The sequence below is a fragment of the Lithobates pipiens genome, unplaced genomic scaffold (assembly GCF_037356315.1).
Source record: "Lithobates pipiens isolate NorthernLeopardFrog02 unplaced genomic scaffold, aLitPip1_a1.2 Scaffold_16, whole genome shotgun sequence".
Lineage (NCBI taxonomy): Eukaryota > Metazoa > Chordata > Amphibia > Anura > Ranidae > Lithobates > Lithobates pipiens.
Genome location: NW_027507748.1, coordinates 565,476,804 through 565,501,291, shown reverse-complemented (window position 1 = coordinate 565,501,291; position 24,488 = coordinate 565,476,804). Strand labels below are relative to the sequence as shown.

The following is a 24,488-nucleotide window of genomic DNA, read 5'->3' as shown; positions in this document are numbered from 1 at the left end:
GCTTTGTGTTTGCTAACATTTTGAATCATCTTATTTCTCAACTTTAATGGCAAGAGGTTTCCGTTAGCATTCCCAGTTCCAGAAAAAGGTTGCTCTGCTCGCCTGTCCCCTTCTGCCCTCTCCATCACAGAGCTTGTATTCCTACACTCCCACAATGCATTGCTGTCTGTGAATGGATGTTGGAGCCGCTGAATGACAGGATCTCTACAGCCAATTCGCAAGAACGTGATGCATTGTAGGAGTGTAGTTATGAGTTTTTGTGAAGGGGGGGGGGGGGGCACAGCAACTTTTTGCAGTAGTGGTGGCTGCAGTTAACTCTCGCAGCTGTGGAAAATAGCCACTCAGGGCAGTATCTCGTGGCTATGGAGGAGGCACCACAGGGATGAAACCAAGAGGATGCACCCCGTTGCGTGTATATATGTATGGTGCTGTATCCCAACTGGAACCCTTAAACTTCACTTTTAAGACCTTGTTCACGGGGTACTCGAGCGTGCAAGGGCTGTATTTGCATAGATATGCACAGGTGTTCTGTGTATCTGCCTGCAGGCAGTCCTGTTCATGTAAGATGCAAGCTGCTGCTCCCAATTAAGGGTATGTGTGGGTGTTGGTGCGTGTCCCCCAAACTCAACATGATCTGCACTCGGGGATACCCACCCACACAGATGTCCAATTGGGAGCAGTGGCCATGTACTAGTTTACATGAATTGGACTGCCTGCATGTGGATGAGGGCAAACATGGCCCTGGCAAGTGAGTACACTTAAGTATGCCCATGTGAATGAGGCCTTACTGTGTTGTAGCTGAGCTCCCAAGTTTATTTCTGCAGCACACCATTGAATCCTTCGTAATTTAAAACTTGTTCCAAATCTAATCTAAACAAGAGTCGATTCACAGGGGGTTGATTCTCCAAGACCTGGAGAGTGCAAAATTACAGATCCTTTTTATAGTAATTTGTTTGGTTAGAAAAATACTGGTCCATCTTCAGTTCAAGCCTCTGTGCTGCTTGTGTGTTTGTTGGCACACAACGGCTGGACAAGTCCTTGGTGGGGAGTGAGTGTGTTATGGGGGGAAAACAAAGCACTCAAATTCTCTTTTCGATTTAGTCTATCTCTTCTATTGGTGATAATGGCAGTTTTATGGGGAGGAGAGGCTTTTGTTATGCCATCCTATGGTGGGGAGGGTGTTTATTACCCCCTCCTTCTCTATAGGGTTTGGCCAGGAGAACACAGCGATTATTGCTAGTGGCTATAGCCTCTGGCAATAATCACATGGAAAATCTGACAGGCTGGTTCTATTGAAGTTGATCAACATCAACTTTGGTACAATCAGCATTGCCTGTACATGGTTTGAATCTAGGCCAGTGCCTGCTTTAGTAATGAAGTCTGCAAAGTCTTGCAGGACTGGAAGTCAAAAGTGTTAATAATCCAGTACGCGAAACGACTTGTCTGGATCCAAATATATCTGTTTTTAGGTGGAGTTCTAAGTCTCCTTTTTTTTTTTTTTTTTTTTTTTAAATCTGGTAAAACTTGCCTCTGCAACAATACAGGTGAAATATGGCAGAGTTAATTGGCCTAGATCATGTTGCAAAGCTGTAACTTGTGTTCTGCTTACTAAGGTGTTCCAGGCTACTCTGCAAACGCAGACATTTCTTCTTGTGAATAAACCATTGCACAAACTGAGTGCACATTTTGCATTATGTGTGATTTAATGGAATTGTATATTTAAACAGGTTGCTGATAACTACCATACATTGAGGGATTATGCTGCATGCCTTTTTTTTATGAATGCGTTTTTAATCCCGAGCGTAGGGTATGAACATATATATATATATATATATATATATATATATATATATATATATATATATATATATATATATATAATATACTTTTTAGGGAAAGCATAATGGTTTTTAGACATCAAGAGCCTGGGTGTCCCACATTTTATTAAATATTACCAAACTGCTCAAATCACCCCTCCTATAGCCTTATATGCATTTAGCAAGGCCCTCTATGGGTAGACTTGGAAGCAACTTCCTGTGCCCCTGTAAACCTCATATCTTTACCATGAACACCTCCCAATCTATGACCAGCTCCAATGTGTTCTTTGATGAAACGCTTAGAAGTCTGGGGTGGTTTTAAATATTCTAGTAACCTACTTTCTGCCCACCTTCCTCTAATGGGTAACCACCTTTCCCACTGGGGCTTGAGTCTCCTTCAGCCTTCCATTGGACTGCACAAGGCCTCAATACAGCCTTCTCTCTCGAAGGACTCCGTTCCTCCATAGTCTATCCTCAGGGAGATTTAAACCCCCCTCCCCCAAACTCTTTAGATAAACCCAAAGCAGACCCTGGATTGCCTCACATACAAGACAAAAATCTCCCTGCTGTATTGACTATCTTTGAACACCTTTGCTATTTTACTCCACTGCCCTTCAAACTAATTTCTGTAGTGTATTCCCACCTTAATTGCTAACTGCTTACACTTATGTAACAAAATGGCAAGAGGATGTAAAAGAACATAAATCTGACAGACTGGCAAGACACCTGACCATCCACTCTTTCTGCACCATCATTGTCACCACCCTTGAATTGGCTTTGAATTGAATTGTCCCTGGACACACAGGTTTATGGTTTAGGGAATGTCCAACCAATGCTGTGGATGTTCTTCACACATGGTGAATCAAACATTAATCTGAGTCTAAAGCTCTAAAGACCCCCGGAGGTCACTTCTACATTTGAAACCTTGGAAAAGCACTAATCTGTTTAAACTAGTCCAATTTGTTCTGTTGATCTCTAAGCTAACAATCGACAACAAAGCACGGAAAAGGCAATTTGCCGCTTTCTCTGTAGTTGAAATCCGTATTGATTGTTTTTGTCATCAATTGATTTGGAACCTTATTAACAGCTTATTAAGAGCATTCCTCAAAATTTGAAACCTATGACTCGCATATCGCCATCTGATGTTTTCCATGCAGAGCTAAATATGCACCGTTTATGAGATATTCTAATGAGCAGCAGTGGAAACGTCACTGGCGCATGCACGCTGAAGGAATGGCATTCTGTTCTGTTCCTTCAGAGCTGTCCGCCGCTGGAGTCCACAAACCATATAGGAAGACCAGGTGAAGATGGAAGCCTCTGTGACTGTGACGGCATGCCCCTGGAAAGCTTTGTTTTAAGGAAAGTCTTTCATAATGTGCTAGTTTGCGGTGCATTCTAGCACATTATGATATTGCCTTGCAGGGGGAAACTTTATTTTCTTGTAGATTTTACCACTGGTTTAAAGGGACTGCTTGGGCACAGTTGGCATGTCTTGATCTTCCCTCTACAATATCCCAATTTTGAATTCAGGCCTACTTTTTAAGTGGCCATTTATGCCCAATGCACATCCCTTAGTGTGATGCTAAATTACACCCAGACTGCCACACCGCATCACATGGCATGCACACTGTGGTGTACAGCTTTGGAAAAGTTATTTGCCCAATAGGTAATGCATTGGCTGCCTATTTAAATGCATGTGGTACTTGGGTAGTTAATTTATATTGTAAAGCACTTTACAAGCTGTTGGCGCTGTATAAATCCTGTATTATAATAATAATTGAATGGACTTGGTACACCAAAATGCAGCACAAAGATGTGAATGTTACCTAAGACTTTTAAATTGATGTTTTAAATTTACAATAATATAATACAGGGTACATGGGTGACACTGCCTTTGCAGAGTGTAGAACTGCCTACATACTTGCTGGCTGCTCCTGACTGGTCCAAGTAAAAAAAAAATAATTCTGCTGAGTGAAAGGAAAAGTGGGTGTCGTGCAGCTTTTTTGCATGTGATCTGCTGTTAAGCCCAGGTTCCCATTGAAGCGATTTGACGTGTCAAATCGGCGGCTATTGCTGGCACTGGCACCATCCAAATCGATGCAGCTCCGTAGATTCCCAAAAGTAGTTCCTGTACTACTTTTTGCGGCTTGGAGTGGGGGGGGGGGGGATTTTGTATAGACAGCTGTGCAGGAATTGCTCCTAAAGTCCGACTACATTGCCGGGTTGAAATCGTGCAAGTTCAGGTTCAGTCCTAACCTGCTCCAATGTGAACCAAGGCTTATATTTGCAGCACTGCAGTAAATTGGCTTTTTGAAAAGCTGGTGATTTTGTTGTAAAATGTGTTCAGTGTTCTTATATATTTTATATTTAAACAGAAGAACAAAAATGTAATAGCAGCTTATCAGCCCTTGGATGTGGTGGCTGCCTTGGTCGTCTTTTTATTAGGCCAAGTACATTTTCTGAAAATACCTGTTGATCTTACTAGAATTTCTGTGCATCAAAACAGTTATTGGCCTTCCCAACTATCTTTTGTGAGCCTCAAAACACCTCCTACATTTAATGAAGATGAGCAGAGAGTTCTGTAGTCCTGTCTTGGGCTCCATTCACAATTTGTGATTTGGTGCAGAGTTGCCGCAATTTGCATTTTGGGTGCCACTATTCTTTTAATGGCACCCTAAATCCGATGCAATTCTGCATTGTGGCAAAGTGCGCCTTTAACAATCGCGTGAAGCTGGTCTCATCAAGAGGAGCAGAAGCTTCTTTTTGCACAACAAACCTGTAAAGGGCATTCATTCTAGTGAATAGGCTAGTCCTATGCGGCATGCAAATCGCTCAACCAAAATTGCAAGCGGGAATGTGAAAATGACTGCTGCTCCGCCAGGGGTACAGTGAATGAAGGTTGCCAACCTAGTACAAAATGTTACTTGCAGTATGTCAAAAATAAATGATAATCTAAAGTCAGAACAAAATGCACCCAGATATTCTTACATGTAGAAGAACCAGTAAACTGCAATCTGTAAAATTTTATAAAATTGCAATATATAACCTTTTTCTGTATAAAATTATCGCAAAAGAATTCTCCTATGTGTTTAGCAATAGTTATTTTAATTTCATGCAAAGGGTAAATACAAGTCACTCAAGTATGTAGCTAGACTTGAACCTTAAAGTTAAAGCTTGAGACATTGCATATTAGTCATTTTTTATTTACAGAATTTTGGTGCGTTCTCCTTGCACAAATATGCGTGTGCTGTTAATGCAAAGCAGATGACATTTACACACTTGTATGGGCTTGTGGTCTCTGCTGGTGGAGGGCTCCTGACTCTGCAGAACGGTCACTGATGAGCCGCAGAGGTTTGCATACTGACTCATGCAGCTGTGTAAAGGGCAATTCTTCATATGAGCGAACAAGAGTTTCCATGAAGACTTCTAATGGGACATAAAATATAAGAGGGTCACAGCAGAGCTGCACAGCTAGAACTGGCTGACCAAAAGTATGTTTCTGTATTTTCCCACATTCACAGTTGTGGTTCTGAATGCCAGAGGTTCATGTCTTTTGCAGTTTGATGATTAACTGTCACTTGACTGTGCAGTACACAAAAGCCTTGGGAGTTGGCTTTAGAATTTTCTTTGTAATTCATGTGTACTTGAAACATTTTTCTGCACAATAGTAGCTTTTTGTGTTTTGAAGATTTCATACTTGCTATTTTTTAGAGCATGGTTTTGTTATAACGCCATCAATTTTACATTGCACATTAGGGCTAACCTTAGGCATTAGCATTCAAGCTAATGCACGTAGGCACATTCTCCAAACGAGTGTGTTTTAGTGCCCAGGAGCATACAGACCCCCTAAGACATGAATGGTTGCATGCAGCTGTAAGCAGCAATGCACTGTTGCATTGTGCAAGTTGGCTATGCACAGCCGCCTGCAAACTTTTATATCTATGCATGGCTGTGTGGCACATCAGGAGCAACCTGATGACCAAAATATGCTTTAATTTTTAGGCGTTACTAGAGATTGCATGAGCCCTTATGGACTTAAAGCACTGTGTCCAGGTTCTACTACCTGCTATACGCTCAAGGTCACTTCAGGTCTTCGCTGCCCTCAACTTGTGGCCTGGTATGGCTTTGCAGGGGCACTCTCTTGTTCCCCAAGCCCGCCCCTTTATCTTTTCTGGCATGCTGGGCTACATGGTCGGATAAGGGTCTGGTATGAATTATTTTTATTTTTTTTTGGGGGGGGGGGGGGGGGTTCTGGTATGATTGGGCTGTTTTAATTTTTATTATCCACATGTGTGGGTTTTTTTTATTTACGGTTTTTGAGCATCTAGATCTCCCCACGGTACCTCCTGTCTAGACGGAGGCAAGCAAACTCTCAGGTACAAGCATCATACTCCTTTTCATTAGAACAGAGAGGAGATCCAGGTTAAGGCTGGGTTCATGACAGCTTGGTATGACCCGACTGTTGTACGACTGTCATCCTACTTTGCCCTGTGACATCAGTCCTACTTCCATCCGACTTGAATGAACAAGGAAAGATTTTGCACCGACTTTGAGATAATACAACTTGTCCTTTTTGACCAATCAAAACAATCCCAGTGTGATATAAATTTCTGTTACGGCTGCTGTAATCACCATGTCTGATTTCACAAGTCTGATGGTTAGGACAAGGATTCTACTTTTGATCCAACTTCAGTGATATTCAATGGGCTGAAGTAGAACCAAAGTCGGACCTTTTCTAAAGTCGGATCCTTGTGTCGGAACAGTTTAAGATGGCTCTCGTAGGGAACCATTGATTTGCACACTTCATACGACATGAGCTCCCAAAGTCGGACCGTATGTCGTACTAGTGTGAACCTGGCCTCAAAGTAAAGCTATTAACAAACCTCAATACACATGAATAAATACCAGGAAAAACTGATGGAATGAGGACACTCAGGATCAGGTGGAGTTGGGAATGAATCAAAATAACTTTACTTGTATGTCATTGGTCTTTTTCATACTGTGGCGGCATTGCCATGCAAGTCTCCTTATTTGGTATTTCACAAGGATAAGGCGGTGCTGCGTCCGCAGCCTTTTCTTCCGAAGATTGTTTCAGCCTTTCATCTAAATGAGGACATTGTGCTCCCGTCTTTATGTCCTTGGCCGTCGCATCCCAGGGAGGTTGATTTACATTCTCTTGGATGTGGTCCGGGCTCTGTGGGTGTATCTGTCTGCTTTGGCACCTTTCCGGTGGTCAGACTCTGTATCGGTGGCTGGTCTGAAGAAGGGCCGGGCGGTCTCGTCTGCCACCATTTATCGGTGGGTCAGACAGATTGTGGTTCAGGCTTATGCCATAAGGGGGTGGGCGCCTCCCTTTCCTATCACGGCACATTCCACCAGGGCAATTGGTACCTGCTGGGCTTTCTGATATCAAGCGTCTGTTTTCCCAGGTGTGTAAGGCGGCGACCTGGTTGTTGGTTCACACTTCACCAAATTTTACAAGGTTGGTGTGGGCACATCTTCGGATGCATGCTTCGGCTGCAAGGTTTTGCAGGCGGCTGTTTGAGGTTGCGACTCCTCTGAGGAGGATTTTTTTTTTTTTTTTTTTTTTTTTTTTTTTTGTTATGGGTGGAGTTTATTTTCTTTCTGTTCCCACCCATAGTTTTTTGAAGCTGCTTGGGGGCATCCCTAAGGTCAAGACTAAGATGCTGTGTCCATCAATGAATGCAAGAGAAAATAGGATTTTTGTACTCGCCATAAAATCCGTTTCTCTGATGTTCATTGACAGACACAGCACCCTCCCCTCCTATTTATGTTTGTACTGCATTTTGATGAACTGAGCTGCTGGGAGCAGAGTGAGAGGTTATAGCTAGTAGGACCGCCCCTGGGCAGTGCTGTGTGTGTGTGTGTGTGTGTGTGTGTGTGTGTGCCTAGTCCACTCCTAAAAGGTGGCGATTATAACTCTAAGGTCAAGATTAAAGGTGCTGTGTCCATCATTGAACATCAGCGAGTATGGCGAGTACAAAAATCCAATTTTTTTTCCTAGCACACATGGTATTGAAATTGCGCTGAAGGGAAGATAAATGTGTAGAAACGTGATCTGATCCTTACTGCTGAATCATATTTGTATTCTCCTCATAGACTGCAGTGTCTTCTACAGCCTGCCCGTTCAACCATTCTCCCTCCTTAGTGTATCATTGCCAGTGGCATAAATGAACCTGATTATTAATAGATGTGAAGAGATGTGTAAGCAGAGATTAAAAAATAAATAAAAATAAAAAGGACAACTGAAACACTTTTTTTTTTTTTTTTTTTTTTTTTTTTTTTTTTTTTCGGCTAGTTTGTTTATAAGTGCTCATGCACACGGACGTTTTAAAAAACTGGCTGCAAAGCTAGCTCCGATGCCTGGAAAAATGGTTAAAAACGCGATTTTTTACCGCGTTTTGCATTGGCGTTTTTGCGCGTTTTTTAGCGTTAGCTAGCTTTTTTTAAGAAACACATCTCTTGGCTATAGGACTCAGAAAACAAAGAAAATATGTTGCGCGTTTATGCGCGTTTATGCGCGTTTTCCCGCGATTCGCGTTTTTACAGCTCTAGCTCCACGCCACGGAACGCACTGGTCCTGGGTTTTTTTTACAGCTTAAAAACGCCTATGCCATTTGCAGCTCAAAAACGTCTAGGTGGGCATGAAGCCATAGACTAACATGGACAGCCGTTTTTAAGCTGCAAAAAAAGCTCAAAAAAGCGGCTGTAAAAACGTCCGTGTGCATGAGGCCTTATAGCAGCTTGATGTTGTGGGGTTTGTGTGTTTGTTTTTTTTATTTTTTAAATAGCACATCATGACATTGATGGTTGATGTGACTATAGAACAAGCAATGACTGCTTTGTAAAATATAGTGCATATGGTACGTGTGTATGTATGTGTATGTATGTATGTGTGTATATATATATATATGTGTGTGTGTATTACCCAAATAAGATAAGATAAACTTCACTTAAAGCTTATTGCTGGCAGTTGGACCAAATCTACCCTCGTCTTGGGGCACCTGCGCTGCAAGGGTTAAATGCTAATTTTAGTTTAGGTGTGCAGGGAAACGGTCCAGCAGACTTGCAATATACAGTCCCTTGCAAAAGGATTCAACCCCCTTGGCTTTTTACATATTTAGTTACATTATAGCATATATTAGGGATGCACCGAAATTTCGGCCGCCGAAAATGGTGTTTTTGGCAAATTGCCGAAAGGAAAATCTTGCCGAAAATGGGGGCGGGGCCTGTGCGGGCCTCCGCCCCCTGGTGCCGCCCATTGCATGGATGTTTTCCTGGCTCGTCCCCAGTCCTCCCTCCTCCTTTCCTCCCGCCCGACAGTGCGGTGATCTCGGTGTGTCACGGAACTGTGCATTGCATTGCCTGGGCGGCTGCAGTAACAATGTCCCGCCGTCCTGTGACAGACGGTACACTGATCCAATGGCGGGACATTGAATCAGCGTGACGTGATTACAGGAGGCGGGACATTGTTACTGCAGCCGCCCAGGCAATTCAATGCACAGCTCCGTGACACACGGAGATCACCGCACAGATCTGGGCATGGGTGAGGCTGCATTTAGACACTGGCAAGCTGCATGAGGGGGAAAGAGTGTGCCCAGGGCAAGCATTGCAGAGTTTTGTCCGCAGCTAAATCAAGTTTTTTTTTTTGTGCCCACAGTGCTGCTGCATCCAAAAGTCATTTGTTTGCCTCTGAAACTATCTACCTCTGGTCACTTGTGTGAATGGAGCCATGCTATATAAACCAGGTCACAGGACAAAGGCTGTACTCCCTTTATTGGCCATATAAAAAATAATAATCTTGATTTTTGACCCAGCTAGGTTTTTATCTCCATGTGATAGAATGGGGAAGGGTTAAGTTATTGCTAGTAGAGGTAACGATATGATCATTCCCAATAGAAGTCTGTTGGAACGGAACCAGTTCACACCAGATGCAGTGCCGTGTGCTTTTTTTTTTTTTTTTTTTTTTTTTTTGCACAAAATGCATGCACAGTGTTTTCCATGTATTCTGATGGCTCTAGTTCACACCATGCAGTCAGTTTCTGCACCGGAAACTGACTGCATGGTGTGAACTAAAGCCATTGGAATACATGGAAAACACTGTTTAACCACTTTCAGACCGGACCATTTTGCTGGTAAATGACCAGAGGTCTTTTTACAATTTGGCACTGCGCTGCTTTAACTGGTAATTGCGCGGTCATGCAATGTTGTACCCAAACAAAATTTGCGTCCTTTTCTTCCCACAAATAGAGCTTTCTTTTGATGGTATTTGATTGCCTCTGAGATTTTTATTTTTTGCGATATAAACGTAAAAAGACCGCAAATTTTGAAGAAAAATGATATTTTCTACTTTTTGTTATTAGAAAAATCCAATAAACTCAATTTTAGTCATACATTTAGGCCAAAATGTATTCAGCCACATGTCTTTGGTAAAAAAAAAGTCAATAACTGTATATTTATTGGTTTGCGCAAAAGTTGTCACATCTACAAACTAAGGTACGTTTTCTGGAATTTACGCAGCTTTTAGTTTACGACTGCCTATCTCATTTCTTGAGGTGCTAAAATGGCAGGGCAGTACAAAACCCCCCCAAATGACCCCATTTTGGAAAGTAGACCCCCTAAGGAAATTGATAAGTGGCATGTTGAGCCCATTGAATATTTTTTATTTTTTTGCCTCAAGCGATTGAATAATGACAAAAAAAAAATATATATTTTTTTTTTTTTTTTTTTACACAAAGTTGTCACTAATTGATATATTGCTCACACATGCTATGGGCATATGTAAAATGACACCCCAAAATAAATTCTGCTGCTTCTCTTGAGTACGGGGATACCACATGTGTGGGATTTTTTTGGGAGCCTAGCCACGTACGGGGCCCCGAAAGCCAAGAACCGCCTTCAGGTTTTCTAAGGGCGTAAATATTTGACTTCACTCCTCACTACCTATTACAGTTTTGAAGGCCATAAAATGCCAAGATGGCACAAAACCCCCACAAATGACCCCATTTTAGAAAGTAGACACCCCAAGCTATTTGCTGAGAGGCATGTTGAGTCCATGGAATATTTTATATTTTGCCACAAGTTGCGGGAAAATTACAAACTTTTTTTTTTTATTTTTATTTTTTCACAAAGTTGTCACTAAATGATATATTGCTCACGCATGCCATGGGCATATGTGAAATGACACCCCAAAATAAATTCTGCTGCTTCTCCTGAGTACGGGGATACCACATATGTGGGACTTTTTGGGAGCCTAGCCGCGTACGGGGCCCCGAAAACCAAGCACCGCCTTCAGGCTTTCTAAGGGCGTTGGTTTTGAAGGCCATAAAATGCCAAGATGGCACAAACGCCCCCCAAATGACCCCATTTTGGAAAGTAGACACCCCTAAATTTAGGGGTACACTAGTGAGACTAGGTAATAAATGGCGGGTGCCCTGAAACTATAAAAAAATAACTAACCAACCAGCGTCACCTGTAACAGTTATATGGTGATCACTGGTGAAAGGGTTAACTAGGGGGCAATCAGGGGGCTTTATGCGGTAGTATATGGGGGTCCCTGGCGCTATAAAAAGTTGCGGCGAACTTAAATACCTACCTGCCTAACTAGCGTCACCTGTGACACTAATACAGCGATCAGAAAAATGATCGCTTATTAGGCTGGGTTCACACTGGAGCGATGCGGGAACGCCACGAATCCGCGGCGGGTTCCCGCATCGCATGCCTCCCGGCGGCAGTTCACACTGCCCTATGCGAACTGCTGGGAGTGTCAGTGAAATGTTAATGACACCCCCAGATCAGTTCGCATATCGCAGTGCGATCTGCAAACTCTGATCGCATGGTGTGAACACCCATGCGATCCGATTCTGCTGCGGACCAAAAAAAGGGTCCCGTGCGAATTTGCGGCGGGTACGGCGTGAATTCAGCCATACTATCTGTATGGCTGAACTCGAATCGCACAGAGATCGGATGTGATTTGCAGTGCGGTGCGAATCACATCCGTTCTCATAAACCGCTGCAATGTGAACCCAGCCTTAGTGACACTGGCGACGGGGGGTGATCACGGGGTTAAACCTTTATTGGGGGGGTTAGGGGGGCACATTAGAACTAAATGATGTGAAATGATGTCCACCTGGGGGCTAACCCTAACTGCCCTAACAGTTATTACAGTCACAAATGACACCAATGCAAAAAAAATAAAAATGCAATTGGTGTCACTGTGACTGGGGGGGGGGGGGTGATCGGGGGGTAAAGGGGGGGTGTGAGTGTGCCTGTCATGTTCTACTGTACGTGTGGTGTGTTGGTGCAACTCACCGATCCTCTCTCCTCAGTGCCGGAACGAAAAATACCGACACGGAGGAGAGATCACATCACTTCCTCTCCTGTGAGGAGAGGAAGTGATGTCACGGAGCATTTTCATTCGTCGGGAGCGATCGCGAGGGGGTGGCCATGAATGAATGGCCGCCCCCTCATCCCGGATCGCTTCCGAACGAATGCCGACCGCCACAGGCACCGGGGGGGGTGGGGGGGCCCGATCAGGCCCCCCACCCGCGGGAAGGCAGGGACTTGTATATACGCCCATATGCCTGCCCGTGCCATTCTGCCGACGTATATCGTCGTGCGGCGGTCGGCAAGTGGTTAATAGACTATTATGATCTGATCCATCATATATAAATTCAGATTAACACAAAAATGCAGGGAAAGAAGTTCCCGAGCTTTTTATTTATTTTTTAATTGCACTGCACCAAAAGCACCCCACACTTTTTAATGTGTGGGGTACCATTAAAAATTAACGGTACCCCCCTAAAGTGCAGAGCATTCATCTGTGTGTTGGGAACGAGTGCGACAAAGGCAAGAGAATTCTTGTTGGGCCGTGTATTATAATTTTTTTTTTTTGGGGGGGGGGGGGGGGGGGCTTTGGTGAGACGTCAGGGGTCAGACCCCTGAACAGGAGATGGAGGCTCTTGTCCATTCATAAACTGAGCAGTGTAAACAGTTTGCTCAGTAGACACAGGAGCAATCTCGCTCACTGTGTCCTATTACTAGTTCCCCTACAGCTGGCGGGAGAGTAGGGGAGCCAGTAACAGGGGACAAGGGATGGCGGAGAAGGACATGGAGGGGGGTGGGGAGCAATACACAGAGAAGCTGGGGGTGATTGGTGCACAGCAGGATAGACAGCCGCCGCACCGATCATTCCTGGGAGGTGCTTTCGAATGTGCGGGAGCCACCACAGAAATTCTGGAATCTCTCGCACCTTCCCGGAGACTAGAGATGTCTGCATATACACACCTTTTTTGAAAGGCCCTAGAGGCAGCAACACCTAAGCAAGAGGTACCACTAGCCAAACACTGCCATGAAGACCAAGGGACAATGTTGTTGAGACGTACAACTCGGGTTATAAAAAAAAAATCCAAATCTTTGATGATCCTTAGGAGCACCATCAAATCTGTCATAACCAAATGGATAGAACATGGCACAACAGCAAACCTGCCAAGAGATGGCTGCACACCAAAACTCATGGACTGGGCAAGGAGGGCATTAATCAGAGAGGCAGCACAGAGACCTAAGGTAACCCTGGAGGAGCGGCAGAGTTCCACAGCAGAGACTGGAGTATCTGTATATGGGATGACAATAAGCCATACGCTCCAGATAGTTGGGCTTTATGGCAGAGTGGCCAGAAGAAAGCCATTACTTTCAGAAAGAAACAAAATTACACATTTTGAGTTTGCGAAAAGGAATGTGGGAGACTCCCAAAATGTATGGAGGAAGGTGCTCTGGTCTGATAAGACTAAGATTGAACTTTTTGGCCATCAAAGAAACCACGGTCTGGCGCAAACTAACATATCACATCACCCAAAGAACACCATCCCCACAGGGAAACATGGTGGTGGCAGCATCCTGCTGTGGGGATGTTTTTCAGAAGTCGGGATTGGGAAACTGGTCAGAGTTGAGGGAAAGATGGATGATGCTAAATACAGGGATATTCTTGAGCAAAACCTGTACCACTCTGTGTGTGATTTGAGGCTAGGATGGAAGTTTCACCTTCCAGCAAGACAATGACCCCAAACACACTGCTAAAGCAATACTTGAGTGGTTTAAGGTGAAACCTATAAATTTGTTGAGATGGCCTAGTAAAAGCCCAGACCTCAATCCAATAGAAAATTTGTGGTCAGACTTAAAGATTTACTGTTCACGAGCACAAACCATCCAACTTGAAGGAGCTGGAGGAATGGGCAAAAATCCCAGTGGTAAGATCATAGAGACTTATCCAAAGTGACTTGGAGCTGTGATAACTGCAAAAGGTGGCTCTACAAAGTATTGACTTTAGGGGAGTGAATAGTTATGCACATTGACATTTTTCTATTTGTTTGCCTCACAATAATAAAAAATAAAATAAAAAAATCTTACAAGTTGTGGGCATGTTCTGTAAATGATGCAAATCCTCAAACAATCCATGTTAATTCCAGGTTGTGAGGCAACAAAACAAAAAAATGCCAAGGGGGGTGAATACGTTTACAAGGCATTGTAGTGCTATGGCCATGTGATAGCATATGACCTACCCTGACCCCAGTCTTGGTTGTGTTTTTTGTGAATGAAGGGCAATGACAGAACTGTTGTTGGGCTTTTGCCATAGATTTCAAGGCTAAGCCTTCTCACAGCTGCATGGCAACCTGCCTGTAGAAAAAGGATATGTCCGCTCAGAATACTTGTCATATTTGTTCTCAGCTGTGCTCCTACAGAATTGCAAGTTACTTTTATTTTTTTTTATTTTATTTTTTTACCACTTGCCATAATGTTCTTGCACCTAACGCATATTGCATGTTTTTTACATGACTTTCAGGTTGTACCTGGCTGGGGTGTGACACCAGGATTTCCTGTCATAGAATAGCAGTCATAAGGGAATTTGCTGAGTTCTCATAATTCCATTTTCTTTTTGCTCTTCTAGTCGCATACTTTAGGCTGTAATCCAATGGTATAGGGAAGCTGAGAACTGGCCTTACTGGTCACCTGTGAGCTTTAAACTACATGTTTGGAGAGACCACTGCTGTCCCTCAGGATTGACATGTGCCCCTTGCATACAGTATTTCTCTGGCCTAAGATTAGAATATTGCTCAAAGGGGAGGTAATCAGCTAATGCTCCTTTCCTGGGGAGTACACACCCAGTGACTGACCTCCTAAAACTCTGTGCCTACTCCCACTATGGTATACCCAAATCGGGCAGGATTGTAGACTTGAACGCCTCTCTTCCAAAATAAGAGCAGATCTGTTCAGACTGTATGTGCTGAGGTGAAGTGGAAAATGATTTAAACAGCTGCACCCACACCAGTGATGGCTAAGGAGTAGAATCTTTGTCAAATATTTATTGCCAACAGTCAGCATCCTGTTCTGTACAGATATTTGTAGTCGCTATGGAAGGGTTCATGACCAAAGGTGGTGATCTGTACAGCCGCTGCGTCTCTCAAGCCTAGCATTGGGTTTTGACAGCCGGGATGTATGGCACACCTGTCATTCCCTGGGCACAGGAGAGTTGGCTTACTTGCTCCTCTGTTAGTAGTGCCTAAAGAATGGGTGGAAATTCTTCCAGCCAAGATTGGACAGCAACAGAGTAGAAAATAGATGCAGACTCAATGTATGACATATTTGGATTACTGCATGTGCCTCTGTGGCCCAGGGGCCACATGCATCCCTTTTGGCACTTTTTTTGTGCAGCCCTTGGAGGCCCCTGTAGACAATAATCCGTGTTCCTTTATTGCATGGTTTTTATAGCAGTAATTTCTAGCCGTCTCATGTAATGTCAATAACTTTCTTCTGCAGCCAATTCTCAGTGTTCAATAACTCCTATGGCATGTTCAGTCTCTGACCCTTTATCGTACCATGTCTGCACTCTCTTGGCTATATTCTGTTGTGTCTGTTTTCCCTGACACTAACTATTCACTGAATTTTATGTGTGGCCTTTTGGTGATGTTGGGGGGGCTGCACTTGAGGCCCCCATATCAAGAAAGTTGACCCCCCCCCCCCCCCACTGCGCTATGGTATTAAGAGTAGAAAAGCTTTTTTAATTTCAGTTTTATACTTGGGATGCTGCATCTGTCCCCGGCGCCTCTGCACTGAGAACCGAGCGCTCGAACACCACCGATTGCTTGGGTCTCGCAGTTCCCTGAGCAGAGAGCTGCTGACTCAGTCACAGCTTTCCACTCTGCTTCCTCCTCGTTCACTGGAGAGCTGAGTTGTGGAGTGGTGGGGAGCGCCCATCTCAGGCCCTCAGTGGCTGGCTCGGACTGGGTACAGTCAAGGCACCTGGCAGGTCCAGACTCCCATTGTCGGCATGATGCGGTGCCTGGACTGAAATCCGTGATATCAGCAGAGAGCGGAATTCGGCCCGCTCTCTGCTGAAAACGAGTCGAAGGAGTGCAAAACGAACTGCACTCCTACGATCTATAGAAGTACAGCCAAATGTCGGCACGTGATGATACAGGGGATAACTCCAAAGCCCTGCAGGTTTAGGAGATATCTGGGGGCAGCCAAAGGTAAGCCTTAAAGGCTTGCACTCCTGCGACTCGTTTTCAGCAGAGAGCGGGCCAAAGTCTGCTCTCTGCTGATATCACGGATTTCAGTCCAGGCACCGCGTTAAAGGCTTACCTGTAGTAAAATGTGGTTATAAAGGGTTTACAACCACTTTAATCTTTTCTTTCAAAGTTACATGGTTAGTCTGTGCTTTAACATGATTGCCGCTTTCCTCCTTGTAGAGATGATGGTTAATACTTGCCTCTCGACTTGTGCATCCTCATTCATGAGAAAACATATCAGATATGGGGCTTGGCAGGGATGTGGCTGAGCAGTGCAGAGGTGGGGCTGGGCTGGTCAGGGGGCAGGGCTAGGCTACTTGAACAGACAACAGTACCAGGAAGTGCCTGTGAGCAGTCATATTGAGGCACACAGTTGTCTGTGAAGAATTGCTGAATGTCTAGGCTAGACTGTCTATTTCTAGACCTTTTAGCCATTGAATCTTGGTGTGCTTTCTGTAGATCTTCCAGATCTGTGCAGTGATCCAGCGAGAAACTTTGCACACTGTACCCTGTAATAAGGACTGGCCACTGCTGCTTGTACTCCTTGTGAAGGGTGACTATTCTCATCTCCAACCTCTCCTGTAGTTTTCTGCTGGCAGTGGATGGGTCCTTTGCCTCTGGGACAGGAAGTAGTGACCTGTCCACAGTGGAACACAAGTGGGGAAAAACTGACTGGTATCATAACCCTCCTTTTGCTGTATCCAAAATAAAATGTTACACTTTAAAGCAATTGTAAAGCTTAAATACCTATACTTACCTGCTGTGTGCAATAGACCTGCACAGAGTGGCTATGAACCTCCGCTTCCCATGGGGGTACTCCTGCTTGCTCCCGAGCGCTGCTGCTCTGGCTGACAGCTCCGCTCCCTCCTCACTGGTTTTGGTGCAAACCAATGGCTTCCGGTGCCCTAGCAAAGCCAGCAAGACCCGGAAGTGAGGAGAGAGAGAGAAGAGCTGCAGACATGCACAATGCTGGATTTAATGAGGACTTGGGTAAGTAAAAGGGAGGGATGCTGATGCCTAAAAAAAATAAAAATAAATAAAAAGTACCCCAATGCAAGGATTGCATTAAGGTTTAAAAATGTTTAAGCTTTAGAACCAATGTATTGTTTTCACAGTAAGATGGATTTGATTTTATACCGTAGAATGAAATGAAAATTTGTGGCACACGGGTCATAGTGAAAAGTGACCTGGCAGCCAAGTCATAGGGTGGATTTTTATAGGGCTGTGCTGACACAAACTGCATATTTTGTCAGTAGAATTGGAAGATGTGCTACTTCTCTCACCCCATCATGGGATGCTGTGCACGGCTTCTCTCTAATTCACTTGAGATTCAAATGGTAATGACTGGGTTCACTACAGTGTGTAAATGCAGTCTGTTACTAACCATAACTCTGTAAGGACACGATTGGCACCCAAGCATGAAAGCGGCCTCTTCTGAATGCAATGACCCGACCTTTCTGAAAGGGGAGAATAGAATTGGGAAACTGCCAGCGTTTGCAGGCCACAGTAAATTAGAGGCTTTGTTCTACCCTTTGTCTTGCAATCCTCATTAAGGGACACTGGCTGGTTATAGCAGTAAAATGCTACCATATGTGATGTGAAAGGTCAAAATGGGTACTTTCCTGTAAGTATTGGCAGTCGTCTTCTCTCAGGACTTTGACCATGGGCATAGTGTCCCTGCAGTACAAATTTTTGGAGCTTGCACCTTTTAGAAAAGAGATGTCGGTGTGCAGTTCCCATATATTGTCTATGGATTTGCTTTATACTGCATTTTCAGTATGCTCTGGGAAGGCCAGTATATACAGGGACAGTCCTTTTTCACAGATTCAGCTTCAGAATTTGAGGATACTATCGACTATAGGGTTTACCCTAACAGGACATTCAGAATTGGCTCCATGAGTGTCGGTTGAGAAATTAGTCATTTAGCAGGCTGGTTTTATCTACTGAGCAAGCTGACCTGCATGCTGGATTAAGGTTTATCTTTAAATTTGTTCAAATAAAAAAACGTCTGTACCACAAGCAGACTGTCCTCTCCCCCCCCCCCCCTTCTTCCTTTTTCAAGAATAAAAAATAAATATAATATACAGGTAAACGAGTACACATTGCTGAAATACATAAATTAGAACTGTTTTGCCTAGCCAAAGAGTTTGGGTTTCTCTCCAGTGTGCTTTTAAAGGAGAAGTTCTCCTTTTGGAGCATGTTACGTTGCGCCTGTTTTTAGGGTGAAACATGTTCCAGCACCTTGACACATGGAGATCGCCGCTCTGATCCACGCACTGGTGAGGTTGCTGGGTAGCCTGCATATGATGGGCATTGGTGAGGTAGCATTGATCGCTTGTATCATATCTGCAGTCTGACCGTCTTTTGTACTGTCTCTGCAGTCTCTGACCATCTCCTGTACTGTGTCTGCAGTCTGACCGTCTCCTGTATTGTATCTGCTAGAGGTGCACCAGATGGAAATCTTGCTAATGCTATAAGCAATGTGTTTAAGAGACTGCACACATGATACAAGAGATGGTTAGAGACTGCAGACTGCATTTTTCTTGAACTAAAGGTGCCAATAATGCCCAACAATAAATTCATATTAATTTAAAATGATATTAAAAAGTTGTTATAGAATTATTTTTTTAAACTGTCATTTTCGGTTTTTGGTCTAGTGCATCCTTCGTTTTTGGTTTCGGCGCCAACGTTTCCATTCCTTGCATGCCCATTTGCAACTTTGGTTATCCATAGTGCCATCTCTTGTGGTCATTGCAAGCAACCCCCAGACTATGAAGCCCTACTTTGGTCTTTAGCATAGACCACTGCCCTCCAGGCCATAGCGTGTGCTGCAGGGGTATTTGACAATTTAGTGCTTTTCCTTGCTTTTAAGGCCTTTGCTTTATTTTATATTTCAAGCATTGCCTTGATGAGATTATTGGTGCTTTTGTATTTATTTTGTTTAGCTGATTTGTGGCCAGTGACATTTACAAGCCTGATTCATTCTGGTCCGGACACCATCATAGTGTGGCCTTTTATTCTGCTGCCCATCAGTGAATGCATATTGTGAACAATCACCCACAGAATGTTTTGCTAGAAGAGACCAGAGACCTTTCCAGACCCCTAGAATGCATATGCTTTTATTTTTCTCAGGTGACTGGTTCTGTACAAAACCTTCACTGCATTGAAATCGTCAATATAATGTTATTAGGCTTGCCATATAAAGGAATATTTGGAGAGGTAGTTAGTACAGTACAGTAAGGGTTAATAGGGAACGTGCTAAATGGTGTTATTATTTGACAGTCTATTATCTTCTGCCATTTGTAGATACTGAGCTGGGACTGGTGACCTACTGTATATATCATATCTCTTGTATTTGCAAAGCCTCATCTGTCATAGATTCCTAAGAATATTATGCTCAGAGGATTTATCTCTGAAAACAGCCTGCGGTTTCCCTTTATCTAAAGCAAGGAGGAGACGCTGTCAACAATCGAACAATAGTCTAGTGGCCAATGCTTAAAATGGAGTAGTACTTGTAAAAAAATATATCCATTATGTGACAAATCAAACCTGTTCTAAGGCTGGCTATAGATGGGTCACTTTATTTTTTTTATCAACCAGTGGGCTAATTAATGATCTTATTTTTATTTTATCTTTGACGTCTGAAAAGCTGGAAAGGCTGTATATTGATTGAAGTTCTGCCAATCCCTGCTGAACTGGCCAAATTTGATCCATCTATAGGCAGCTTTAAATCTGCCCATAGATGGTTCAAATCTCGCCCAGTTCAGAAGGGATCGGTTGAGATTTGAACCACCTATGGGCAGACTGATTGTACCCAACTTTATCCATTCACTAACTCTGGTACAACCAGCATGCTAGATTTTTGCATGCCAAAGCCCCTAGCTATAATGGTGTTCTCCCGACGGAAATGGCTGCCTGCTCTAACCCCTTTATTTTGTTGGGAAAACACAATAGTTCCTTGAGAGGGATTTCCCCACAATACGGTCTGTTGATGGGAGAATTTAGCAATTTTTTCTTTCCTGCAGCCCGTGGTTGCAGGAAAGGAAATCGCAATATTTTATGGCCTGCCTCAAGCCAGCCATAGACGGTTCAAATCTTAGCTGGTTTAGCAAGACATGGCAGAGATTGAAACCATGTATAGGCAGGCTGAATCTACTTGGGTACAGCCTGCCTGTCGGATTTTACATGCGACTATTGCTAGCTCCTGCCGGAAGAACACAATAGCTCAACGGGAGGCATCCCCCATGCAACCTGTATTTGCAGAAAATAAAATGGCTCCATCTATGGCCGGCTTAAGACTTTGCTGTCCTGATGAAGCAGCCATATACATGAGCTGATCAGTCTTATCTAGCCGATTGACCAATGGGTAAACCATCGTATGTCTTGGGAAACAGTCAGTAGTTGTAAATTTGCACGTTTTATGTGGTGATCCTTGTTAGGAGCAATCCTGACAGTTGAATTTAAAATGTTCATATTTATATGTTCACTTCATGAAACTTTTCTTGCAGTTGGATCTTCTGACTTTTATTTCACATCTGAGCCCTAAACTTGCTATAGACAGGTACACGTCTTTCCAAGAATAAGTGGTGGGGAGCAGTCTTCTTATCATGAAATAGTCCTGTGGATTCCAATGTGCATCATGGGACTCCCACAACAGAAGGAAGTAGTACATGTGTTATTTCTGTTCTTGGGGTGATGATGGGAAGGATTGGTCCCATTGTGGGATGAGTTGAAAAAAATCAGAGAATTTCTTCCGATGTGTAAAATTCTCATTTCATCAACCTCTGAACAGCCTAATCTCCCCAAACATATCATTGGGCTGTTAAATTTTTTTTTTTTCCCCCTTGGGAGAGTGCATGTGATCAGCACAACGCCAATCGACACTGTCCACACAGAAGGTCAGGGGTCCTGCAGCCTGATAGGACAGCCAGTGCAATATTGAAACTCCTCCTACAAGCCTAACTAGGCACTGATAGCCACAAGACTGCTATATACTGCTAATGAGAAAAGGTATTTGGCAGTTTATATTTGCTAAAATAATTGCACTTCCATGTTCTGTGTACTGTAGGAGACCAGATATAGTGAATGCAGGGTCTTGGGTTTAGTAACATTTAATGGCACTAGATTAGATTTGCTTCCACCACCTTGTATGTGTAAAATTTGGTTATTCCTGACCTTTAGTATATGTAAAGGCAAAAGCCCTGTAAAACACATGTATTCTGATGAGTGGTGTCTGGGAGAGGAGTTCTTGTTGCAGGAACTGTGCGGTAAAAGCTGATCATTTCCTTAGTGTGTGTTGGCAGCTCCAGGCATTCCCTTCCCTCCTTTCCAATTTTATTTGCTCCTGAATTAAAAAAAAAAAAAAAAAGGCCTTGTCGACGGTCTCCAGCCGCACTCCGCCAGAAGCCAAGGGGAATGCTAACAAGAACAACCACAAATATGTAGGGATTTCTTACTTGCATATAATAAAAGTGAAATTCTTAACATTGTATTCATATTTTATTCTGTGCATCTAAATTTAGCCTTCTCGTTCAGTCATTCCTATCAGCCATTTAGGTGAAAGCAGCTGCCAGCTGGTCACTAACAGGATGTCCGCTCCAGGCAAGAAAAATGTTATCCCCCTGGATAAGCACTTTATCGATGATGTATTCCAGTATGAGTGTTAAAGTGAAAAAATAGACCTGATTATTTTGAAAAGCCACGTTGTATTTGTAAAATACCTTATGACATTTGGCAGTAGGTAGGAAATATGCATATATACATTTTAATATCGGGATGTCCAATGTTCAGGAAATTGCAGATGTTTACTGATGTTGCAAATTCCTGACATACAGAAATTTATGGTATCCTTAAAAATAGATGATTTTCTTTTTTGCATGTCATATTTTCATTAACTCATTTGCCTCTTATTTTAATTTTTTTTTTTTTTGTATACCTGGAACTCGAATCAGACATCAAAAGCTTAGCATTCAAGTGTTCCTCGCTGCTTTGAGATCCTGTTACTTGATGTCTCCCTCTGGTGTCCATAACTGGGAAAATTTGTGTGCAAAGCTTTTTTTTTTTTTTTCCTTTTTTTTTTTTTTTTTTTTTTTTTTTTTATATTGTACACACCATTTGGTTTCAATGAACCCTAGTGTAGCACTAGCAATCCAGAAATTAGACACTCGCAGGATTTCACATGGTGTTAAAGGGGGTGTAAACCCTTCTTCTTCTCCCTTATTTTATAAAAAAAAATCATCATACTTTCCTCCACTGTGCAGTTGATTTTGCACAGAGTGGCCCCAATCTGCAATTCTGGGGTCCCCCAACGGCACTCGTGGCTCCTCCCCGCATTGGTAAACCCCCCCCCCAGGAGAAGAGCTCTTCCTGGGGCTTACCTTGCGGGCATGCTCCCGAGTCCATCATTTGCGTCCGTAGACACAGAATGCCAGACTCTGGCCCCGGTGCCCACGTCATTGGACTTGTGTGTTTTGTTGTTGTGTGTGTTTTTTTTTTTTTTTACACAAGTTCTATGAGTCGTTGCTCTAGTCACTCAAGATCAGTTTGACAGTTTTTCTATTCATGCCCGATGGCATGCACCAAAATAATTGGCGAAGAACAGCGGGGAGCAGCACTGCAGGAGGAGAGGAAATGTGGATGTGTATAAACAAACGGTGCGCCACTATCATGCAGCAAACCAATGAATCGCTGTGCAACGCTTTTATTTCATTGGCACATAAAATTCGAAATCATATATTTAGGCTCCGTTCACACCTAGGCATTTGGAATTGCTGTGATTCTGCCTGCAATTCCAAATCGCAGCGAAACTTCCTAATGGCACCCCAATCGCGGCACGATTTTGTAGCATTCATTGTGCAACAAATCACAGCAAAATTTTTCTGCAATTGGGGTGCTAACGCAAATGCGTTCCGCGTTTTTTCTGTGATTTGGAAACTTCAGTAGAATCGTGGTGATTCCAAATGCCTAGTTATGAATGGAGCCTTAGAAATTTGTAGCAAATCGTTTTCTCTTGGAAAATCAGTCCATGTTTATTGAAGTATAAAGTAAGAAGGTATTAACACTCATAATTGGCGGGGATGGGGAACCCATAGTGCTGCGATACATTTAATGGTGTAAAGAAAGCACCTCCAATTTTTATTTTTAATAAGGCTACTTAGTAGGGTTTTGAATGTAGAATATTTTTACTGACAAGGTTTTAATGTTTGATCTGTTAGATACTGTAGGTGCATAATCAAACTAACGAACACAATTCTGGACTGGAAGCTAAACCCACAACAAACGCCTGTATATGCAGTAAAGCATGCTTGTTGTTGTTACTGTGGAACCTAAGGGGATAATTCCCTGCATTGTGTAAAAAGGCTGTTTTTGATCCTGTCTGCTCTGATCCTCCCCCCTTTTTTACTGTCACCAATCCATCTCCTGATGGAACATGTTGTTTGGAGTTACTCTGGCCCAAAACTGAGCATGTGCAATCGGCACTGTCAAGACAGAGGGTCAGGCATTCTGCAGCCTCATAGGACAGTCAGTAGAATGAAAACTCCTCCAATAAGCTTTAACCAGACACTGATAGACGTCAAGACTGGTATATACCGCTGAGAAAAGGTATTTAGCCGTTTAGATTTACTAAAATTGCATTTCCATGTTCTGTGTACTGTGGGAGACCAGATATAGTGAATGCCGGGTCCTGGGTTGATGGGTTAAGATTGTAGGTGATGTGTACTGAAAAGATCACTTGTATAGAAAACGCCTACATTGTAATCCGTTTGTAATATTTCTCTCTCTCTATGTCCACAGGCTTATGGATGTTTGTGCCTCAGCCCGAACAGACCGTGAGACTAAGGTGACCCTAGTTTTTGAGCACGTTGATCAGGACCTGAAAACTTATTTAAATAAAGTCCCTCCACCTGGTTTACCTTTGGAGACCATTAAGGTATCTGTTTTTAAGATGTCATTTTTTGCTTCACAGAGATGTTCTAAAAAAGGATTAAAGCTTTACCATTGTTCACATTAATGCAGACAGGATCACAGTAATAAGAGTTTGAGAACATCATGGGTTGATGAGGAGGGATTCAAGCTTTGAGTTGTC

At 43.2% G+C, this 24,488-nt stretch overlaps 1 protein-coding gene across 1 annotated transcript in view; it reads left to right on the top strand.

Annotated features, from left to right (window-relative positions):
- Positions 1 to 24,488, top strand: part of CDK4 (cyclin dependent kinase 4) — a 104,127-nt gene that overhangs the window by 22,170 nt on the left and 57,469 nt on the right. Inside the window, exon 3 of the mRNA XM_077483654.1 lies at positions 24,197 to 24,332. Coding sequence (XP_077339780.1) covers positions 24,197 to 24,332 — 136 coding nt within the window. The remainder of the gene's footprint in view (positions 1 to 24,196; positions 24,333 to 24,488) is intronic.